The sequence below is a fragment of the Clavelina lepadiformis genome, chromosome 2 (assembly GCF_947623445.1).
Source record: "Clavelina lepadiformis chromosome 2, kaClaLepa1.1, whole genome shotgun sequence".
Taxonomy (NCBI): domain Eukaryota; kingdom Metazoa; phylum Chordata; class Ascidiacea; order Aplousobranchia; family Clavelinidae; genus Clavelina; species Clavelina lepadiformis.
The window spans coordinates 690,903-712,803 of NC_135241.1; the positions used below are offsets into that span (position 1 = coordinate 690,903).

Here is a 21,901-nt window from a genome sequence, read left to right on the forward strand (position 1 = left end):
ACACATTCTGACGTAATTATATTAGCGAGGATGAAAATTTTGTGCCCAATCAGCGCTTATTAAATTGAGTTCGATTCAATTTGGCGAGCCAGTACACTACATGAATGGTGGATGATTTAACGAAAGGTTCAGTGATTGTATGCTGGCGGGGTGAAGGAACTCTCAGAATATCGGTCGCTGTGGAGTTTTCTACAAAACCGTGATGTACTGCGGGCGACATCGTGCGGAAACAACAAAAATATAAATGTGAACTGAAAAGTTAGATTATGAAGAGAGCGAGTTCTAGCTTGGTTCGGAGCTAATTTATTAATCACAGCGTTAAAGAAAAGCATGCAAAACAGCTTTGTAAGTGATTATTGTCGGTGAAAGTAAGTCAACCTGTCTCCAATGTTGTCTACACCTCTACAACTGTATGCAAAGTCATTTGAATCTTATCTGAATTTCATTTAGTTGCGATCGATTAAATAAAGGATTTGCATAAAAGTGCAATCTCACGTCATAGCGATCCGGGAACATAAATGTTGGAACCTCTGTGTACTACCGAGGAACTTTTGCCTAAAAAGCTAAAAATTAGCTCTGAGATTTATGGGACTGTGCTTACAAGTGTGAAGCAGTTAAGTTGAAGTTAAGTGCGTGGGAACGGATCGCTTTGACTGTACAAAGTTTTACAAATCGACTTGGATGACAAAAATGTTCTGAAACTTCTCGCAAAATTGCACAAAATTAAACGTCAATGAGATGAAGTTTGCTCCTCTTCGCGCCTCCACTCTCCTCCTTTGTTTCTTCTTTGCTCTTGCGCTTCTCACTCAACTGCTGCATCATCTGACGCAACTTGGACAAGAGCTCAGGATTGGCCACGGTCGGGTCTTTGTTTTTCGTCGCTGAAGTCATTTCTTCGTGTGACGTCACGTCGCCGTTGGACTCAGGAGCGGATCTTCGCTGTTTCAACTCAAATATCTCCTGCTCAATGTTCTTTTTCCGCGCGCGCTTCTCCGCGACCGAAGTCCCGTACATCTTGATCATCTCACCCCATGACGTCACCTGGTGAAGAAAATTGCGATAAGTTACTTACGATGACGTCAGGAGTGCTAGATTAAGGAAAACAAATTTTTCCAGTTTGCAATTACATAGAGAACATATTCGTTCTACAAATGTCAGTGAAAAGTTTGGAAAAGCGAATTCTATGCATCGCATCTACGGCAGTTCCTACCTTGGGGTGGAGCAGCTGCAGGATTTGCTGGGCGGCCAGTTGTTTGCTGATCTTCTTGTTCTTTGCACTTCCCTGAAACAATTTAAAAAAATTCAAATATCTTCCAATCCAGCAGACAAGTAAGCTAGCGCACAATCGGTGCATGTACTCACAGTGACTGTGTGCTTGCCGCATACCATCTTATACTCGACCATCTTTGCTTTGCCAACTTGCACTTCGAACTGCATCGCTGTGTCTGCCAGCCCCTGGTTCCTGTAACGTAGAAACTCTATTAAGGTGTGATTTTGCCAAATCAACCCCAGATAAAATCAAGAAATTCCGTTAAATGGATAAAAAGCTGACGATTGAAAAAATTTACAAATTTGTACAAACATGAAACCATGATAATAAGAACTGAGTTGAAATGTTGCTGTGAGTGAATACAAAGCATAATTGCATGCACTGAAAAAAGCTGCATAAAGCACAAGAAGAAACACGATAGTTCTCAATATAGCATGAATGCATCTACGCTATTTGTAGCAATTGGGTATAACAAGACCAATCCGAATCTTCCGAGTATCATTTACTATGAGTCTGAGTTACTGGAAACAGCTTTACCAAAACCAAACTCTTACATCAATAACAACGATAACCAATATCTCTACACTTGTTGTTATCACTGCAACAATTTGGTTTGATATAAAATTAATAATCGTGGAGTAACCTTTTTAGGCACTCGGACAACAACTGATGAGGAAGGTAATTGCCGGCGTGGAGACAGAGCTCATAGATACGAGGATCAGTGACCGGGACATCATTGAAATATTCGACCGAGGATTCACCTGAATTCTCTTCTACTTGTTTCTAGAAAGTGTTGCCAAAGAAACTTTTAACTTTTCGACGCAATTTTCGAAGTGCTTGCGTGAAACAACGAGCCAGCCATACAGATTACTTGTTTATAAGACCTCTATCAGAAAAAAGCTTACCTTAAAACCAGGCGCCAACATTTCCATTGTTTCCAAGGCCGCTTTATTTTTGGCAGCCTTCTTATTGACTCCTTGTGCTGTGCCGTAAGTTTTGTCATTTATCACAATTTTTGCCTCGAAAGGTTCACTGCTGTCATCTGGGATACCAAGATATTTGTGATTAGAGTAAAGACACTGGGAACTGGTCATCGATGGAAGACTGAAAGTTCCATTTTCACCGCTTCTCCTTCTAAAGCAACTTGGATAATTGCACGACGGTTAAGTATAAAAATAGTTACCTTTTGTTGTGAAGACGTACTGAACTTTACTTCTCAAAACACTTTGTGTATATTCGTGTAAAATGCAAACCATAGGTTTCACGCTGGTGTTGAATACAACTTCTGCAATAAGAGGAACAATGAGAAAATTATAAGAACTTATATGAATGTGGAGCAGCCCTAGATGAGTCGTTTCCTTCTTATCATGCATCAAAAACAATAACTTTCATTGATTTTAACAGTTATCCAACTACTGTAAAAACGTTTAAGATTGCATTACTTTGGGGTCTATCGCTGACCCCTTCACGAGGTATAGTGAGGGTTATCATCTTCGCGGGGCCGAGCTACAAAGAAACAGAAAGTTGAGAACAAAAGAAGGCGTTCTTGTTGTGTTGGAAGCTCAATAGTTGAAAGTTCAATATGCGGGGCTACTCACGGCATCATAATGTAATACTTTCACCTGTTTTGTCACATTGGATTTGTTATTTTCGAAATTTTCTGCAGCTTCTTGTCGCTGTTTCCTGGTGAACTTTCGCTTGTCAGCCCACTTCTCGAAATGTGGAACAGTTGTTGTGTCAAACAGAAATCTCTTGTCCAGGTAACTTATTAGTTCTTCTTCACCTGTGCAAGTTGATGGAAAGTTTTTAGTGAATTGAAAAATCGTCTCATTATTTTGTTCAATACTTTTGAAACAGTAACAAGGAAATATAATAAACCAGCCAGAATAAACGTGGAAAATTGTTGCCCACCTAAGTAAATATCGTTAGCGTTATGCAGGATTGCTTTAGGTACAGGTGAGCCAGGGGAAGGTTCGTTTTGACTTGAAAAAAGTTCTGTCGATTTAAAATCCTGCTCCGCAGCTTTGCTCTCATGCTCTGTCGAGCCATTTACCAGGCCTGGGCGAGAAAACAATGCAATGTAATATAAAGACGACAGGTAAGTCAATGCTAATAAGTGCTCACTGGTGTCACCTTGTGGATGGCAAGATTTCTTTTTCAATTCCTTTTCAATTTTCTGTCTCGTTCGATGATATTCAAGACAAGGTATACTTGCTACCGGGACGTCATGTTTCTACCAAATATGCATCATCATCAATCGTTGAAAAAACAAAAAATCTTCCGTGAAACTGACAACGATCGAGGAAAAGTCGACTTACCTTTACACGGCCCATTTCTGCTGTAACCGTGTACGGCCGGGACCATGTGACAACTTTGCTTTCCTTATGAAAATAAATTGGCAGTCCACATGTGTGCGGGAACATTATCCAACCTTCAGGCAGTGGTCCAATGGAGCCAACTGGTGTTTGATACTGTAGTCGTGATATTTGCAACAAATTAGATTAAAATTTACAATTTCCACAAACTATATATCTATATATAACAATTTTTGATTCATTTGTATCTGAAAATCTGGATTCAGATTAAAACCTTTAAAAGTCTTTTAGTGTAATATCGAACAGGCTTTGGGGCAGTTTGTTCTTTGATATCTGCATCGTCAGTTTTTTCCTCTTTGTCTGAAAAACAGTGAAACAAATGTACTTTTGCAATTGAATGTAACTGCTATAGGAGCTATGAATGTAACCGCTATTGCCTTACCAACAGCATTGTTCCCATTAATTAAGGAATCGACATGGCCGTTTGGCATCAATGTGTTATGAATGTGATCACCACTGCCGTCATTATTGGTCAAGGTTTCATGAATCATCTGCTCTACACTGCCACCGTTTGACTCTGTGTGGCACGCATCGGAATAAAGATGGCCGAATCCATTTAATTTGTTGCCATCGTCACCATTCAAGCTTGGAGCTGTCAAATCCCCATACAACAGTTCGCTCATTTCATCACTGTCATTATTTTCATCCATATCGAACCTAATCGCACTTATGACCTCTACGATGGCGGTAAACCAAGGAATTGACAATGACTAGGAGTAAGCTGAGGCCTAGTGACAGCAATTTAAAGTACAATCTGCAACGGTTGACAAGATTTCAAATGTTTAGAGTTACAACAGGAAAATTTTAATTTCTCGAAAATATACCTTTAGTGTGGGATGCACTAAAGGAAAGCTAAAATGAACCTAATGTGGCTGAATTGATTTACAATATTAACTATTAACATATATAAGTAAAAAGATAGGAATTTACACACTCATTGCTTGATGTTAAAGCAAAATCAAGAAAGTAATCATAACGGTCTTGATCTGCATACCACCAGCAACAAGACTTCACATTTTTGTAGCAACCAGCAAGTATTAAAATATCTACATCTCTGAGCACAACACTGGTGTAGCGCCTCAGATGCTCTGTGTGAATTTCACATTCCAACACGTCATGTGATCTGGATTGCGGCAGTTTTGCAGTGTTTGATGGTGGATTAACCATGCAAAAAAATTGCAACCACTATGCCCCTTACAGTTCATAAATGGTGCAATTTAATAGAACGTTAATCCCTTAACTTTGAGCAGGCGAATAAGTTTCAAACAACTGCATATTATTCTGGCATCTTTACTTGTTGTAGAAAATGAATTTTGAGGTCAGCTTCAGGTTCACATTTGTAGATTGGTTCTTTTGACCTGGATTTCTTGGCAGGGCGCCACCGCGAACAAGTTTTCAAAATGTACCTTCCAACATACCATTTCTGTTATCCTGTCAACCATTGCTTCTACAGAAATAACCAGTTATTAAATTTAAATCAAATCACAACACAGAATGAAACCTTTCAACCAGAGATCTATCATATTAACGCATGAAAAATTAGATTATTTTTATAACTAGGCTATAGGCCTATAGCCTAGTTACTTTTTATCATACTGGAATAAGCACTTTCCGAGTTAGCCTACCACCGCAATTTTTTGGGTGGGAACAATTTTTCGATCGCCTAGGGCCCTAAGCTATACTCTGCAAAGGAAATTGTCTACCAACTTCACTCCAGGCTGTTTTACCATTAATGCTTACACAAAAAAGAATCAGCGAAACAGGCCTAGTCCGCCTACGTTAGCAGCAAGGTTATGTTGTAGCCTAGGCTATACGATAGCCTACTATAGGCCAGCCTAGACCTATGGTCTGCTGAATTTATCAAATTCGTTTAAAGAAAACTCTTCACTTTAAGCAATTGCTATTTGAAGACAATACGTCTACGCGTCTACTCTACGGCCATAGATTATACGTATTGCCTAGGACCTAGGTTATACAGCCAGCCTACCTTCCACACCAGATCCATGCAACGCGTGACGGCTTACTTGCCGCTTGCATTCTGGGTAATCTGGTCTTTAAGACTCTCTTGTGATGAAAGTCTCTTTACAAATTCTTTGATTTCTATGATTTGTGATATGATTTGCGTGATTGATGATATGATTTATATTATAATAATTATTATAAATTTTATAATTTCTATTTATTTTTACTTCTATAACGATGAAATTTTTTTGATCTGTGATTAGATTATGACTGTTTGAGAAAATGCACAATAAATTATGACGTAACACTTAAGCTACTGGATCCCTCCATGTGAGGACTGAAGCAAAGAGAGAGCAAATTAGAGCAATGCATCAATGCAACTTTTGCGCTTCCTTTTTAACTATAAATAAACTGTTTCGTTTTCGTTTCATGCGATACTTGTCGTTCGTGCATAAAGCCGAGTCAGCAAATACAAACTGTCGTTTGCCTCCGCGGTGTGAAGAATGTTGCCGTTGGAAAATTTCTCTATCTTTTTTTCGTTATTAGTAAAAACATTTTCAAAAAAATGTGCGGGGAACGGAAGTGACGTCACCTTGGTGTTCGAGCATTGTTCAAGCGCATATCAGAACAATGGAAAGTTGCTGTTGCAAGACTCGTAACGGCGAATTTAGTGCGTGTTTTAGACAGTTTTTTATATTTTTTAAGTAATGGATGATTGAATATGGAAAGGGTTTATAAAATTAAATATTTAGATTCTAGATGAACAATTTTAGTGGAAAAATCATGTTAAAGGCATTTGCAAAAGACTGTCAAAATCTGTGGCGTTCTGTATGAAATTCGACAATATACAAACAAAAACATAATGATGATTATACACTTTGGTCTACTCTAGACTCTAGAGTCTAGAATCTAGATTATTGTGTCTTACAAAGGGGAAAATAGTCAGGGGATCTGCACCAGACAGTTTTTTAAACCTTTAAGTATATTGCACAGCAAACTAGTAAGACTAATTACTAGGGCAAGTTTTTGCAACTTTTGCAACTTTTTTTTACAGCTTCCAGCAGCTTCCTAAATACTCAGAATTTATGTAGTATGATGTTTTAAGCTGTTTGTAGGAATTTTATATTGCAACTTTTTGCAACTTTTTTCTATTTTTCATGCAACTTTTTACAGCAACTTTTATTAAATATTGCGCAAAATGTAAAGGAGTGATTTAAAAAACATGCTATAAAACTTTTTCTAGTATATTTCTATTCTCTTTGCTTTGCATAACAAAGAGCTATGTGTTGGATTAGCTGCATCTCAATGTTATCTATGACGCAACATTTGGCTTGCAAGCTAGAAGTTTAACAACCCCAGCCAAGCACGACAGTGTCCGAACTAAATTAGAAGTGGAAGTATGACTTGGCTTTTGGCCAAGCCCGCACAAACGGAAACAGGTTGTGTCTAGTCTTTCGAGGTCAATTTTTGTTGAGATAGCTTAGTTAGTTGCAGACCTAGGGCGAAATCCTGTCATGTAGGTTTCAAACCTAAAGAACATAAAAATGTATGCATGATCGATTGTATAGCGAAGAAAGAAACGGAACAAGCAGACACCCTGCAAATCTTAAACTGTTGGGTTATACAACGGATCCTTTCGAGTATCTCATACCCTAATGCTTTTAAAAACTTGTGCATAAATGCAACTTTTTACTGCAACTTTTGTTAGGCCTAAAATTAAGTGCAACTTTCTCACGTTTTTAGTGCAACAAAAACTTGCCCTACTAATTACCTTTAGTGACAAATACACCAAATTAAAAACCCTTTATGTTCAACATTATATCCTAAATATATTCCAAACTTGTCAATTACAGACTGGCAAATTAAATACTAATTCTTTTCTCCATTTCTTCAATAATTATCTTTGTGAATTACAAACAGTGCATAAATACAATACCAGTTCGACTCAAGACAACCTATTTCTGCCGGAACTAAAACAAAGAAAGGAAAAAGGAATTAATATTTCGAGGTTCCAATTTTCAAATTCAAACAAAGAATAAATTACCAAATAATAAGTAGAAAAAATCACACAAATGCTTCTGTAAACATTTGAGGTCTGAACTGCAGGGGAAGTCAAGTGAATGTGTATAACTGCTATATAATGTTCTTGTAACATTCTGACATTTGTTTTGTGGGTTTATTTTATTTCATTTGTTCTTGAAACATTTAGTTTTGCGCATAGGATTGCCTCATAGCCTCCATTTTTGTTTGATTTTTCATAGAATCTGTGGCAGCAGAGTTCGATGACCGCAATAGGTCTTTCGCCACCACACGCCACACAACTGTTAATTTTGTTAAGTTATGTAATTTATTTATTCTTTGAATGGCGAATTAAATTCTCTCTTTCACTCTCTCTTTACACATTGGAAAAATATTCTTTAATAACGCGGTTAACAGCCGTGGCCCCATGGTGTAACGGTTAGCACTCAGGACTTTGAATCCTGCGATCCGAGTTCAAATCTCGGTGGGACCTGATATTTCATTTTCGTATCCAAATAAAAATCAAATGATGTTGGGCAAATATTTTATTTCGAAATTTTAACGATTATAAACAAGAGGCTTTAAAAAATATTTACTTCAATGACGTATGTAGCCTCCTACAATTCCCAAACAGCTCTGAATGGAAATAAATTCTGGTTATGAGGTTAAGTTCTGTATAAGTTCCAATAAAGTAATTTTCATTTTCACAGAAAGACCGGTAATAAAAAGTCAAAAGAAACTTCAAAAACTAAAATTTATCACTAACTTTACGGTTTTCGATTCTTCGTTATTTCGGTTGGTAAAGGGGTGGACTGTATTGGCGAGAGTTCTCAGAAACCCATAGGTCACTGGTTCAAAGGATAACTTTTAACTTGCTTTTCAATGGAAAGTTTCCAGATTACTAAACGTAACCTGCTACTTTTAATGGCATGTTGCAACCTTGGTGCCATGATGTGACGGTTATCACTCAAATCTTTCAATCCTGAGATGAAAAGAAGTTGATGCAATGAGTAGTAAGTACATATGGAGTTTTATCTTAATGTAGACGATAAACTCAGAAAAAATATACTAAAGCAATTTAACCATTAACTTGAACTATTTGGTTTTCATCCCTACAATAGCTCAGTTGGTAAAGCGGTGGTCTGTAGTGACAAGAGTTCGCAGACAACCATAGGTCACTGGTTTGAATCCGGTTCGAAGGAAAGCTTTTAAATTACTTAATAATAGAGAGTGTCCAGATGACAAAATTTATAATACTTTCTATGTCTTTTAGTAACCGCAGTCCCATGGTGTAACGGTTACAACACAGGACTCTGAATCCTGCGGTCCGAGTTCAAATCTCGGTGGGACCTCATATTCTTTTATCGAAACTGTAACAAAATGATTTTGGGCGACAGTTTCGTTTCGAAATTTCAATGATTATATTCAGATGCATTAGACTTTTCTCCTTTCTCATATAAGCTGCTGTGTACAGTTAGCTTATTACAATCTTCAAACAACATTGGACAAATACAAATTCTGGTTATGAGGCTCAATTCTGTTTAAGTTCCAATAATTTAATTTTCAAAATAAGTCTGAAAATAAACATTCGATGTCTGGCCTTCAACTACCGAAGCCAACAATCCTAAAAAGATGAAAAGTTCTGCAAGCAACTGCTGGAATGAGTAGGAAGTACGAATAAAATTAAGTTATAAAACGTCAGATAAAATACGCAAAGATCAAACCAATCATTAACATTACGGTTTTCGTCTTTTTCATAGCTCAGTTGGTAGAGCGTTGGACTGTATATGTGGCCTACAATGCACTAGTTAATTCCATTACAGTTCATGGGATAGCATCAATTAGAATATTCCATTTGTTACGGTTTATAGCTATAGCTTACCAGTAGGAATAAGACAGTTTTCCGTGTTGCAATCTTCAACAATTTCCGCAACCCCAGTGCAATCCTTGTTTGATCCTGTGCTACAGGAACGAGTACGAGTCCTCCTTCCACCACCACAAGTCCGGGAACAACTCTCCCAAGCTCCCCATGCTTCCCATGCTACGAAAATTTTACCACGTCAGGATGCAATCCAATAAAAATATTTTCAATTGTTCAACTGTTGCATATATTGTTGCCATATTGGGGGTGGGCCGTTGCATAAGTGTCAAATCATTCTTCAGCTAAATTACGTTGAAACATATGTACACACACCTTCAAATAACTATTTGGCTCTTAAACACTCTTTTTACTCACTCGGACAATCCTGGACGTTGCATGCTTTTGCCACCTCACTTCTTCCATCACAATCGCGATTGTTTCCTGTTGAACAACTTCGTGATCTGCTTCTCTCTCCATTTGCACAAGATTTGGAACAATCGCTCCAAGGACTCCAACTCAACCATTCTGCTAACAGGCATCATCATTGTTTTATCATTTCGTTTGATTCTTCTATGATTCTTAGCGTACCGGTAAGTTGTTTTTACTTTTTTCCGGAAATAGCCTAAATTTGTTGGATTGTTTTGAAGAGGCAAAACTATCTTAGCACAGCTACCATATTCTAATTTACAATTCTATCCCGCGGTTGATTCCTACAAAAATTTTTATTTAAAATATGTTCCCTACAATCTGTAAATATCCATTTCGATTGCTCATGACGTCATGACGCAAAGGCTTTTATAGGGGCTGGATGGCAAGGACACCTGTCATTTCATGACCTATGGGCTCTGTTTTATTTCGCGCAACAAGTGACCCAGATAATCCACAGCCAAAGAAATAATTGAGATCCAAGTACTTGAATTATCTAGAAACACCCTTTCTATAATCTAGAATGTACTAGAAATGAGAGATTACAATGTGCTCTTTGCCTTTTGAATATCTGAACATAACCTTAACCGCACTTTACAGTGAAAATTACTTCCTCTTTCCTTGGTGAAATGAAAGTTATTGACATAGAGTTGTGACTTAATATGATCCTCATGTCTTTTACCTGGACAAGGTGAAGTTTGACAAACTTCAATCTCCTGATCACTTCCTGTGCAATCATTTCTGCGTCGATTTGAACATATTCTTCTCCTTGTCCTTGTACCACCGCCGCAAGATGCCGTGCAAGAGCTCCAGTTGTTCCAATTAAGCCATGCTGAAAATGTAAAAAGCATGGATTACAGTACTGTATATACTTTTTAAAAATATTGGTATTGCAATATTTTCAATTTAAAAAATTTTCCACAACGCTCTTCACCTGGACAATCCTGGACGTTGCATGCTTCTGTCGTCTGATTTGTTCCATCACAATCGCGATTGTTTCCTGTTGAACAATTTCTTGATCTGCTTCTCTGTCCACTTCCACAAGATTTGGAACAATCGCTCCAAGTACTCCAACGGAGCCAGTCTGACAACAAACACCAAAACGTGGACAAGTTAAATCAATAAATAATTACCAAATGTTTTTCAAGCAACAAATCAAAACTTCGTATGTTCAAAAATAGTTGCTCGGTTTTTGAAAATGCATACAATTGCGCCATCAAACTTAAACTTTTCCTGCTTTGAAAACAAGCAGAGAGAAATACAAGATTCTTATGCAGTGTTAGCCTGCTTTATGCTGGCATTACGTTGCAATAATTACTCTATTTCCAACTATTGAAATTAAAACGAAAATCATGAGCATTGCAAGATTGCAATCAAAACATATTCCTGATGATCCAGGTTTTGTTGTTGTTGTTTCATCATCAAATGCGATTGTGACGCCATTTTGGATAGGAGATACTTAATATAATTTAAATCATGCAAATATCAAGCGAAGATCTTTAGAAATAAAAGCAAAATAAAAAGTTGTTCCAACAATGCAAACAATATAGCACCATAGCAGTCTGAAGGACTTTAATTAATGTTCATAATACGTGAATATTATTGTGTTTTTCCTATTGGTAATGTATTGTCCTGTTGTCTATGTGGTTTCAATGCATGCCATGTTATATGAATACATTGTGCGAGATGCGTTGAATCAATATAAGACAACAAGCTGGACAATTTGCGTTTTTAAAACGAGCTAACTTATACATTAGACTAAAGCTAAGTCAGTTAAGTGAGTAAATTAGACGAGGTTTTTTGAACACATGCGTCTGTGTCTTATTTCAGTATAAAATATTTGATGTCTTTCATTATCAGAAGCTTTTTCTGCTGAATGTGATTGAAAACTAAACCTAATACGAGCGTTATGTCTTTTACCTGGACAAGGTGAAGTTTGACAAGCTTCACTCTCCTCATCACTTCCTGTGCAATCATTTCTGCGTCGATTTGAACATCTTCTTCTCCTTGTCCTTGTACCACCGCCGCAAGATGTCGTGCAAGAGCTCCAGTTGTTCCAATTAAGCCATGCTATAAATGACCACAAATTTTTATAGGACAAATACTTTTCGAAAACTGGTTTGTTGTTGTAATTTATAATGCTCTGCACAATTTTGAGATGTTTACTCACTTGGACAATCCTGGGTGTTGCATGCTTCTGTCCCCTCACTTCTTCCATCACAATCAAAATTGTTTCCTGTTGAACAACTTCGTGATCTGCTTCTCTCTCCACTTCCACAAGATTTTGAACAATCGCTCCAAGTACTCCAAGGTCGCCATGCTTTAAACCAATATGCATTTACGGTTGTTAAATTATGATGATGCTGTATGTTACGAGCAAAAAATTGGATTACATTGTTAAAGTTGCAATATAGGTCTCAATAACTTTAGTTATTGTAGACTTCCGATGTTAACGAACGATAATTTTATATGATGTGAATGTGGGGTTACATTGTAATAAATACTGCATAGGTTCTAATAACTTGAATTGTTAGAGTCACAAAGTTCAAAGTTCTCAAAATAAAAAAAGATTCTCTATCAATTTATTCATTTATCTATTATTCATGATAAATATATCTATACTCTATAAAGCAATTTATTTGTCTCAGCGAAAAGTTTTCAAGTTAGTGATTGGATGATTGATCCGTATCAAGAAGCGGACCTTACTTGAAACGCAAGCGATTGTTGACCAGATGTCCATCGGGAGTACTGAACGAGAGCAAGCGACATAAACGACGTAGCCAATACAACGGTAGCGCCAATGGTTATTGAACACAGGAGGCGACATTGTAAGCACAGCGCTTTAACCCTAGTCCTAATTCTAACCCTAACCCTAACCCCAACCCTAGCCCTAACCCTAACGCTAGCCACTACTGTATATACGCTGCCCATTCGACTAAATGTAAAACATAAGTTGGTGTCATTAGTGGAGTTATTGTGCCTATATTGTACGCTTTTCTAAATATTTATTCACTTGGACAATCCTGGGTGTTGCATCGTGACGTCATCTCATTTCTTCCACTGCAGTCTTGATCGTTTCCAGTGGAGCAGGTGCGTGATCTTGCTTGCTGTCCTGCACCACATGTCTTGGAACATGTACCCCATGCACTCCAAGGTCGCCAGCCTTCGCACAGTGATAAGTTTAAAGTTTTGTAGCTTTTCAACAATTGAAAGATTTGCAAACAACGAAGCTTGATAAAAACGTATTGCATCGGTATTAGAACGCGGTATACAGCAGTTGGTTTTTAAAAAGACTCTGAACTCAGAGTGCTTCATTGATCACATACTTGGACAAACTTGTGTGTTACATGCTCTTGAACTTTGGTTTGTTCCGGAGCAGTCGCCATTAGTTCCTGTTGAACAGGTCCGTGTTCTAGATTGTCTTCCTCCGCCACAAGATTGAGAACAATCGCCCCATCTACCCCACGCTCGCCAAACTTAAAAGTGAACAATTGATAAGTTACACCAGTCAGCATAAATCGTGTTGCTATTCACATAGCAATGTTGAATTACAGTATGAGGCGGTATTGGTAAATGACGGGCGTTTTTCGTTGTGAAAGTCTTTACCAAATATAACCTAATGCTCACAAATACTTGCAAGATCTTTTCTGAAAGCTCGCATGACGTACCCGCTGACGTTGTAACACAGGGTTGGGTGTTGCATCTCAAGTTCATCCGGTTACCTCCAGAACAATCGCGGACGTTTCCTGTCGAGCATCTTCGCGTCCTGGATTGTCTTCCACTTCCACAAGATCTGGAACATTCGCTCCATCTTCCCCAAGCGTTCCAGGCTGTGGACAAAATGACGGGAGTAGGTTTGTTGCTTTCAGGCGAGTTCTTGTTCTTGTTTGTCTTTCATTTGTTAAACTCATGCTTTTTAGGTTTTTTTAGGTTGTTTTTCCGTCATTGTCATTTACCTTTTGTTCGTTAAAACTCTTTTCTTAATTTTTCTATTTCTTTACGTTTTTTTCGCTGGTACATTAAGAAATATTTGGCACAATCCTCTGTATGACGACATGCACGCGTTAGTCGGCTTACCTGTGCTGGGGCCACCACCTCCAGTCGGGCAGTCAGGCAAGAGGACGCAAGTGAAGATGTCGTAATTTATGGACGCGCCGGTGCAGTCTGAGATCACGGTCGTGCTACAAGATCTTCTTCTGGTGCGAGCTCCGCCATTTCTACCACAAGTCGCCGAACACTCGGTCCATTGGCCCCATTCCGTCCATGTTGGAGCTGTTAATAAATTTGTGATTTTAACGGGAACAAAGACATCTTTTGTTGTTGTGCGTTTAGCTTAGCATCAGTGCAGTAGATACGTTTGGAGTATGCTGCGATGTTATATTACGATCGTTTTGTTCTTGATACACGAACGTGCTTGAAACAAAAGCATTTATGTCAAGACGTAAACTTTAGTGCTTTAATTCTTTCTACATAGTCTTACTCGGTGGCACTGAGGCTTCTCGCATCGGGTTTGTGCAGAGTTTATTTTCACAACGATCAGACGAATGACATGCTTCACAGGATTGACCCTCAACGTAAGGAAGCCTAAACCGAGTGAATATAAAACCACTCTCATGTCACTATTTGCTGTATGGGTTAACATGATGATGCTGTGCAGGCATGAAAGATTTTTATAATCACAAGAACCGACCTGCCCACTACATTGCCACTGGGGCCGTAGTTGCAGATTAATACAGTGGCATCCCTCCATTCCTGGCCGCGTACGTTGATGCTTGTACATTTTGAGGCGCCACAGCCGACTTTGAAAGTGTCACTCCATACCACCTGCGATGTAGTTGTTATATAACATGTCGTAACATGATTGCACTTAACAGTGCTCAAATTATCATCGTCGGAAAAGCTTTAAAACATGACTGTTTGCAGTTAAGTATACTTGTGTGTAGTGGCCGCATATTTGGTTATCCTGGCAGCCATTGTCAAGGCTGTAGTACGCTTTTTCGGCGTCCCAGTCCACCACCGATCTCACTGCGTAGTTTCGGTCGAAGTTAAGTCCGCGGGAGACGAATATATTTTCTCCGGGTGGTTTGAAGCGACTGTGCGACCGTTGCTTGGGACATAAAAGACAAAACATGACGTCAGAACATGACGGAAGCAAACTGTCACCAATGCCGAACCGATCTCGTGCTCTTATTGCGAGGAAAAGCACGTGATCGAAATGCGTTCAGCTGAGCCCTGAAAAGGAAATCGGACCTCACGATTATGTCACGTCATTACCTCATTATCCTTAAATAAACATCTCTTTGAATATTGAGAGGCAAGCCTGGCCAGTTGGTTGTCCCAGCTCATTATTCTCATATTCTGTGCCGGTGGATTGACCAAGCGCCTCGCCAAGTTATGCGCGTCCACCACCGCTGTTCGAATCGAATCTGCACAAAAACGTTTATTTCTAAATTCATATCGTTGCCGTTTCAATGAAAGCGTTTAATTTAATAAAAGCTAAATAAACAGCTTTGGTAAAGACGAATTTGGCATCACGCGTATACTTCAGCTCTGTGTGCATTGTCACGCAAAACCCATGCCATGATTTTAACAAGATAAACATAAATTTTGCTGGTTTAATTCCGTTGAAGTAAAATTGAAGTTTTGTGGAAAATGTTGTTTTGACGATGCTTTCGTTCACGTAGCTCTCTACTAATGCTGTTCTATAACCTTTTCCTACTCCCTTTATTCCCTGCGTATGTCTGAATATACTTGTTGTAGTTTGACAAGTGTTTATCATCATCTGAGTCCTGCAATTTGTTTTCTGGAATAATATTTAAAAAGTGTTTGAGGTTTGAGTGCTACTTCTAGCCATGTTTCTATAAAATCAGCCTTTGAAAAAATAGCCACCTGCTAGTCTGCTTAATTTTTCGCTTTTTCAACTTATGTTTTATGGATTTAACTAAGTATAGGTTTAGCGGCCGTGCTAGTTGTTACCAGCAAATATCAACGTTATTTCTCTTGAGCACGTTTTAAGCCTTTTCGGCTTTGTCACTTTTTCCTGTTCATTGGCGCGTGTTAGTAACAAATGGCTTGATTTTTCGTCCCCACCGCGCTTTTGACGAAAAAATAAATGAATGAAAAAAATGAATGAATAAAGTTTAATGTTAATATATAATAGAGCTGGTGCAAGCTTAATCGAAATAATGATATCCTATGACTGTGGTATATATATTCAGTGACTTGACGATAACAAGTTATTAAAATAATAATATGGTTCAATAACACTTGGCTAAGTCATAGAAGTTCTTTGTACAGATCTTTTCTGTTTCCGCAGAGATTTTTAAAACATTAGGTTAAGTTGTTTGCAACAAACCTGTGAAATTGTAGGTCTCTAACACCCGAGCACTCGCGCATTGAAACGCGCAAATAAATCCAAAAATTACATTCAAATTTAAGCAGACACCAAACTTCATATTTCTATCTTTAAACTCGGGAATTTCGTTAAACGCAAGAAAAATTGTCTGGATAGAAATTTTCAACACGATCAGTCCTGACTGCCACAGCTTGACGTTAACGGTTTGTTAAGCCTGCCTTAGCTCTAACTTCCGATATGAAGTTATGTTTTGATTTCACATCGGACTCATTCTTAGTGCAAGTCACTGAAACGGCGACCATCGTGATCTGTCGAACGTAAAAGTATGTTTACGTTTTATGACGTCGACGTTCTACGCGAAAAACGTTTAAACATTGAATTTTTCCTTCCCATTATGCGAACTGGGCTTAATGATGTCATAAAAGGGATTTCCGTCCAATAACTATCACGCGAACTACTACAATATAATCATATTGTACTTCCGCTTTGTGAGGCTTGTGTTGCAATGGGCCGCAAGCAGCAATCAAGTAGCATGTTGTTATATTTGCGAGACATTTATCCTACTTTCACCGGATGTTGCTTCAATCATATCTTTGCAAATCAATGATGCATCTATCATTCTATCACGTAACAATGGTAAGGTATAGTCATGGAAATTTTCTTTAGAATTTTGTGGACTGTCTGATGCTAATACGAAGAGACTCGATCGTGTCCACCTATTCTTGATAGACCTTGATGTGATATGATCTTGAAGTAACTTGTGAATTTTCAACGCTCATTTCATAACTATGTTGGATATTTACTGCAGACTGCTTTTATATATTTCAAAATTAAAGACTGGAACCAGTTACTGGATTGAGACGTCACCACCAGCGCCACCCAAGTTTTGAGCTTTGGAATAAGAGAGGTCCTGTCTAAAGTCCTTTCAGCACCAACATCTATTGGACAGCATTGGCTCCGTACATCACTGTCAATGTACCAGGGAAAATTCCACCATGCAACGAGCAGCAATGTCATTCACATCTTCCAAAGACAATCATTGGTGCGCATTCAGCTGCATACACTCAGGTTCATCAGCAACACCCTTCATTAGCGCTATGGCCGCCGGAACCCGGGCTCTTGTCTTCTTTACGGTGGATTTTCTTTCCCCGTCTACTGACGTACGGCATTGAAGTAATTTTCAATCATTTGTTGCTTAAACAAACCACTTGCTTGTCTGCTTAACATTGCCTTTTTAACTTATGTTTTAGAGATTCAACTAATTATGAGCTTAGTGGCCGTGCTAGTTGTTACCAGCAATTATAACTTTAAATATTTTTCATCATGTCCTAAGCCTTTTGATTGTGCCCCTTTTCCCCATTCATTGGTGCGTGTTAAGCGAGTAGCAAACGGTTTGTTTTTTGTCCCCATCGTACTTTTGACGAAAAATAAATTGAATGATTGAATGTAGTCTTATATCTATAGAAATGTTTATCATAGATAGCTGACTATTGCATTTTAATTCGAAAAAATTAGAACTAATCTGTAAGTTATTAAACTACTTATTATTGTACAAATACCAACGCTTAAACATTTAAAGAAATATAATCAAAGTGAGCCGCTGTCGAATATCTTTTATTTGTCAAATTCATAGATTATAAACGTAAGTCATAACATGCCCACAACACAACGCCACAGTCAAATAACAAAATCTGTAATTATCGCGCATGTATTTTCGACATTGGCAAGCACCGCTTCTGTTGGGTCTTGATGTATTTCGGACTCTTGGGTTCAAAACGCATTCCACAAGTTTGGAGCATTCACCTTTAACAGGCGCCTTTTCGAAAGTTATCAACGTTTTTGAAGGTGATTAACATTCCACGTCTCACGTGCGCTCGACTCCCGTGTATCTCAAACTCCAAAGTCTTTAGTCAGTCAGCTTCCAAGATGTTGGAAAGGACGTGGTCACAAGCTAGAAACATGTTTAGTTGCATAGAGCTGAGTTAGATGCGCTTTTTGTGACACGTGTTTTGCGAGTGATCATGAATGTTTGTAGCGGAGAGGTTTTCTAAAACGTAGCATTCCTTATCATGGTATTTTGTAGTCAATCAATCTACTTAGAGATCAAGCCTTGATTTCGTGCATCAAGGCCAGTGCTGTAGAACTAAACCCCCAAAATGTAGTTTTTCGCTGATGATTTATCGGATAAATTTCGGTTAAAGATAGACAGCGCGCTATTAGCGTGAGCAGATTTGCAGCTTAAATCGTTTAATAAAATCGTTGAAAATAATAAAATCTGTCAGCAAATAAGTGTTTGTTTCACCGGCGAAAGTCACACGTAATGCTTATACTTGCTTGAAGGCCTAATCTAACTTTATAGCGTATGATTAACTAAACTATAACTCAGTACTTTCAGCAAACCCTTCCCCAACGTTGATCACAATTCGGTGACTTTATTTGCTTCCAATTGCCTTCGTCATTCAAGGGAATTTGCCGTTGAAACAAACTTTAGTTTAACTTTGAAGAGGGCTTTACATTCATAAATGCAAAGAAAATAGTGCTGTTTTATTAGATGAATATTTTTATTGGGCAGCCTGTTTGATAATAAGTTTTGAGTGATATATTTTTGTTTTTCAGCTTTCTATATTCTCCAAACTCGATTCAATTCAATATGTCTAGCTCAATGTCTTCTCAAAAACCTACCTCCCCACCTGCAACCTCTGGCCGACCCTCAACCTCCCCACCGGCTTTTTCTAGCCAACCCTCAACTTCTCGCTGCCTCCCGGGAACTTCCCGACCTTCATCTTCGAACGACTCCTTAACCTCCGGGCCCCCCATTTTCCCTCTTCCCACTTCCCTTAACTCTTTATTGCAGGTATAAAGAAGCACATGATGGTGGTAAGAAGATAGTCCGTTAGGAGAGGTCTGGCTGGAGAAGAACTATGAAACTGCCATGGCAAAGATTTAACGATCTGGTCCACTTTCTCCATCTTTAAGGCAGACTGTGTGGGTCTCCATGAACATCATATTTAACAACCTCATATCGCACGAAATCGTCCTCATGTTTCTGGCAACAACTTCCGCATCACCGTTCCTGTGAGGATTAGCAAGTATTCCATTTTGCTGTCGATCATTTTCTTCAGCCATTCCAAGGCTAGGCTATTTTCATTACGTGCAGTAACTTAGCTAACACACGACTTCTTCATCTAGTAACTAACTTAAGCAGATCTCGATCATTTATTTTATCCTCGTCGCCAAATGTCGTGTTTGTATTAATTTTGTATTGTATTCATCATTAGCACGCTGGTAACAAACACGATTCTATAAAGACTCAATTAACCCGGATGTCAAAACCATGAGGTAGCGATCCAACAGACATCATAAGACAATACAATAAAGATAGCACTTCAATAAACTACACTCATGCTTAAAGCAGTTATGTTTCAATCAAGTTCCTGACTTGTTTTCGGTTTGTGCTGAAACACATTAACTTGGTTATTTGGCAAATATGACTTGCCACAACGAAATGGATGAATAGGGCTGTGGAGCCCGTTCATGTCAAATCGAATATTGTTTTCAAAATTCATTTCAGAGATGTTATCAATATCTAGGGCTAGGCCAATGGTTGAATGAACTTAAAATCCCTGCCGATTCCGTCTTTTACCGGGTCTCCATGACTCCATGTGTCACGTGATATCGGTTACACATCTCTCGTAGGCCCAGTTGTGTTGAGAATGTATAACGCAACAAATGACATTACGTTATATATAAGTGTTGTTGAGCTGTTCCTGGTCCACCACTGCGGCTAACTTGATAATATTTTATTGGCGAATAACATGTGCCGAAACACAGGCATAACTTGACGAGAAGAGAAGTCTCAAAACATCGTCTTTATGCCTTCTTGTCTAAAATACTACTCAATCGAAATGCGAACAGGCAATGACGAGAAACAACACAATAATTGTTTGGGCAAATAAACGTGGTTTACTGCCGCCACCTAGCGGAAAGAGTGGTGAACGCTACACAAGCACTGGCTTATTTAGTGTGGGTTGCATGGGTATATTGGACCGGTTATTCTATTTCGTATTTTTTATCCCAACCCTTAAAATATTTTCCACGTGGATTCACGTTATCCCACCAAGAAAAATAACTAACACAAGTTCGAAATCTTGACTAATTTTAACCAAGCAATAAACTGTCCTATCTTTTCCACACCTAACTCTGTGATCTAAATCTTATTATTATTAGATATTACATTTTTAACGAAATTAATATAGCAATCATCTCACAGTTTATAATACGTCGAAAACCTTGGAAATATAAGCAACTTATCTTCTGATTGTGACTGTGTCAAGAGTGTGACGTAACAAAGTAAATCATGAAGCAGGGCGGGTGCAATGCCGTGGCCACCAAGGAATTCGAATTGAGGAAACGGGAAATCTTCGTCGCTTGACTTCCAATTTAAAATCGCGCCAGATTTAAAAATAACAAACATTTTTATACAAATATGGTTTTTTATCAATCGCTTGACTAACGGATTTGATAAGAGACAGTGGCTACCGAAGCCAATAAATCTTTAACCAATAATGCCTATTATGACGTTTCTTATGCTAGCCAGAGTTTGATCGAACATTCGATTGCGATCGGGTTTTAAAAAACTCTGACGAACATCTTTTTATAATTTTCACTTCCATGGATCACTTCTGTGATAATTCGTGGCCTCAAGTTTCAAACCTTTAACATGCTCTTTCGGTAAACTCTGTATGGATGGCTTGAAACCCAGTGCTGGATTTACTTCTGGCTAACGCAAGTAAGTTACAAACCAGGCTTTCCATATGTTATAAATAACCTTGAGGCAATAAAATAAAAATGACCTTTATGTTTAAATGATTCTGAGGTCAGTATTACGATTTCGTTTTTAACTTTGCAAAAAACAAGAAAAAACGTTCAATCGGTAGATGGCGCAGTTGCCTTCAAAATACTAAGTTGGTGCTGTCGTAAAAGCGATTATTACGTATACGTTGATGTGTGGCTTGAAGTCAATGTTACATGCTTTAATCGTGCGTAAATACTTGCAACATAAATATGCGATTTAACTTGCTGTAATTATGACAATGTCCAACTGATCGTCTTCGCATTAATCGCTACAGCGAACTGAGGCCGGAATGGAAAACCCTAAGCTTGTGATGCACAATCGCGCATCACGCGATGATCTTAATCACTTAATCGCGCCTAATGCACATTTGCTTAGCGTTGATTAGCACAGGAAATTGTCAGGTAATCAAGTTCAAATTGTAAGCTTATGAAAACAACAACAACCTCGTGAACTTATGAATCAAATCCTGCGCTATTCGCCGCTACTGTTTCTTCGTGCGAAGTGCTGGTTGTTTATTTTTGTAATCTAGAATTTGTTTATCCGATGTCAATGGTTCACTGCTAAACAAATTCGTAACTACTTTTTGCACAGCTGATTCACACAACGATTCGTCATGTTTTCCATACGAACTATATCAATAAGAGTATTTTATGAACATGTGTTTGTTCGATGGAGTGAAGCAGTTACTAATGGGGACGGTAAAAGTTCTTATCCAGCTTTGAAACGTAACAAATGTGATTTGTGACATCACTATCGTGTCGTTGAAATCTGCTGTGCT

The 21,901-nt window shown here is 38.3% G+C and overlaps 2 protein-coding genes and 1 non-coding gene across 6 annotated transcripts; 1 reads left to right on the top strand and 2 right to left on the bottom strand.

Moving 5' to 3' along the window:
- Positions 1–280: 280 nt before the first annotated feature.
- LOC143445606 (microprocessor complex subunit DGCR8-like) lies at positions 281–5,159 on the bottom strand. 2 transcript variants are annotated; one of them, XM_076944825.1, is made up of 13 exons: positions 4,028–5,159; positions 3,860–3,945; positions 3,589–3,741; positions 3,395–3,503; positions 3,182–3,328; positions 2,893–3,053; positions 2,713–2,776; positions 2,454–2,555; positions 2,176–2,312; positions 1,914–2,053; positions 1,363–1,462; positions 1,211–1,282; positions 281–1,041 (listed from the first exon to the last, which is right to left on the bottom strand). In XM_076944825.1, the coding sequence occupies exons 1-13, from the start codon at positions 4,293–4,295 to the stop codon at positions 724–726; spliced, it is 1,857 nt and encodes a 618-aa protein (XP_076800940.1). In that variant the 5' UTR covers positions 4,296–5,159; the 3' UTR covers positions 281–723. The 2 variants fall into 2 exon arrangements, with proteins under 2 accessions (XP_076800940.1, XP_076800942.1); XM_076944827.1 differs by having other exon boundaries at positions 3,404–3,503; positions 4,028–5,158.
- Positions 5,160–8,047: 2,888 nt separating this feature from the next.
- On the top strand, positions 8,048–8,119 carry Trnaq-uug (transfer RNA glutamine (anticodon UUG)). Its single transcript has one exon. It is a non-coding gene; the product is annotated as a tRNA-Gln (tRNA).
- Positions 8,120–8,153: 34 nt separating this feature from the next.
- Positions 8,154–16,525, bottom strand: LOC143447060 (uncharacterized). 3 transcript variants are annotated; one of them, XM_076946985.1, is made up of 16 exons: positions 16,269–16,524; positions 15,188–15,339; positions 14,847–15,020; positions 14,604–14,737; positions 14,394–14,497; positions 13,991–14,185; positions 13,582–13,743; positions 13,240–13,389; positions 12,927–13,076; positions 12,084–12,233; positions 11,834–11,983; positions 10,848–10,997; positions 10,596–10,745; positions 9,863–10,015; positions 9,509–9,667; positions 8,154–8,608 (listed from the first exon to the last, which is right to left on the bottom strand). In XM_076946985.1, exons 1-16 carry the CDS (start codon positions 16,366–16,368, stop codon positions 8,472–8,474), a joined length of 2,370 nt encoding a protein of 789 aa, XP_076803100.1. In that variant the 5' UTR covers positions 16,369–16,524; the 3' UTR covers positions 8,154–8,471. The 3 variants fall into 3 exon arrangements, with proteins under 3 accessions (XP_076803100.1, XP_076803101.1, XP_076803102.1); XM_076946986.1 differs by having other exon boundaries at positions 9,863–10,012; positions 16,269–16,522; XM_076946987.1 differs by lacking the exons at positions 10,848–10,997; positions 11,834–11,983 and having other exon boundaries at positions 16,269–16,525.
- Between the last annotated feature and the right edge of the window lie 5,376 nt (positions 16,526–21,901).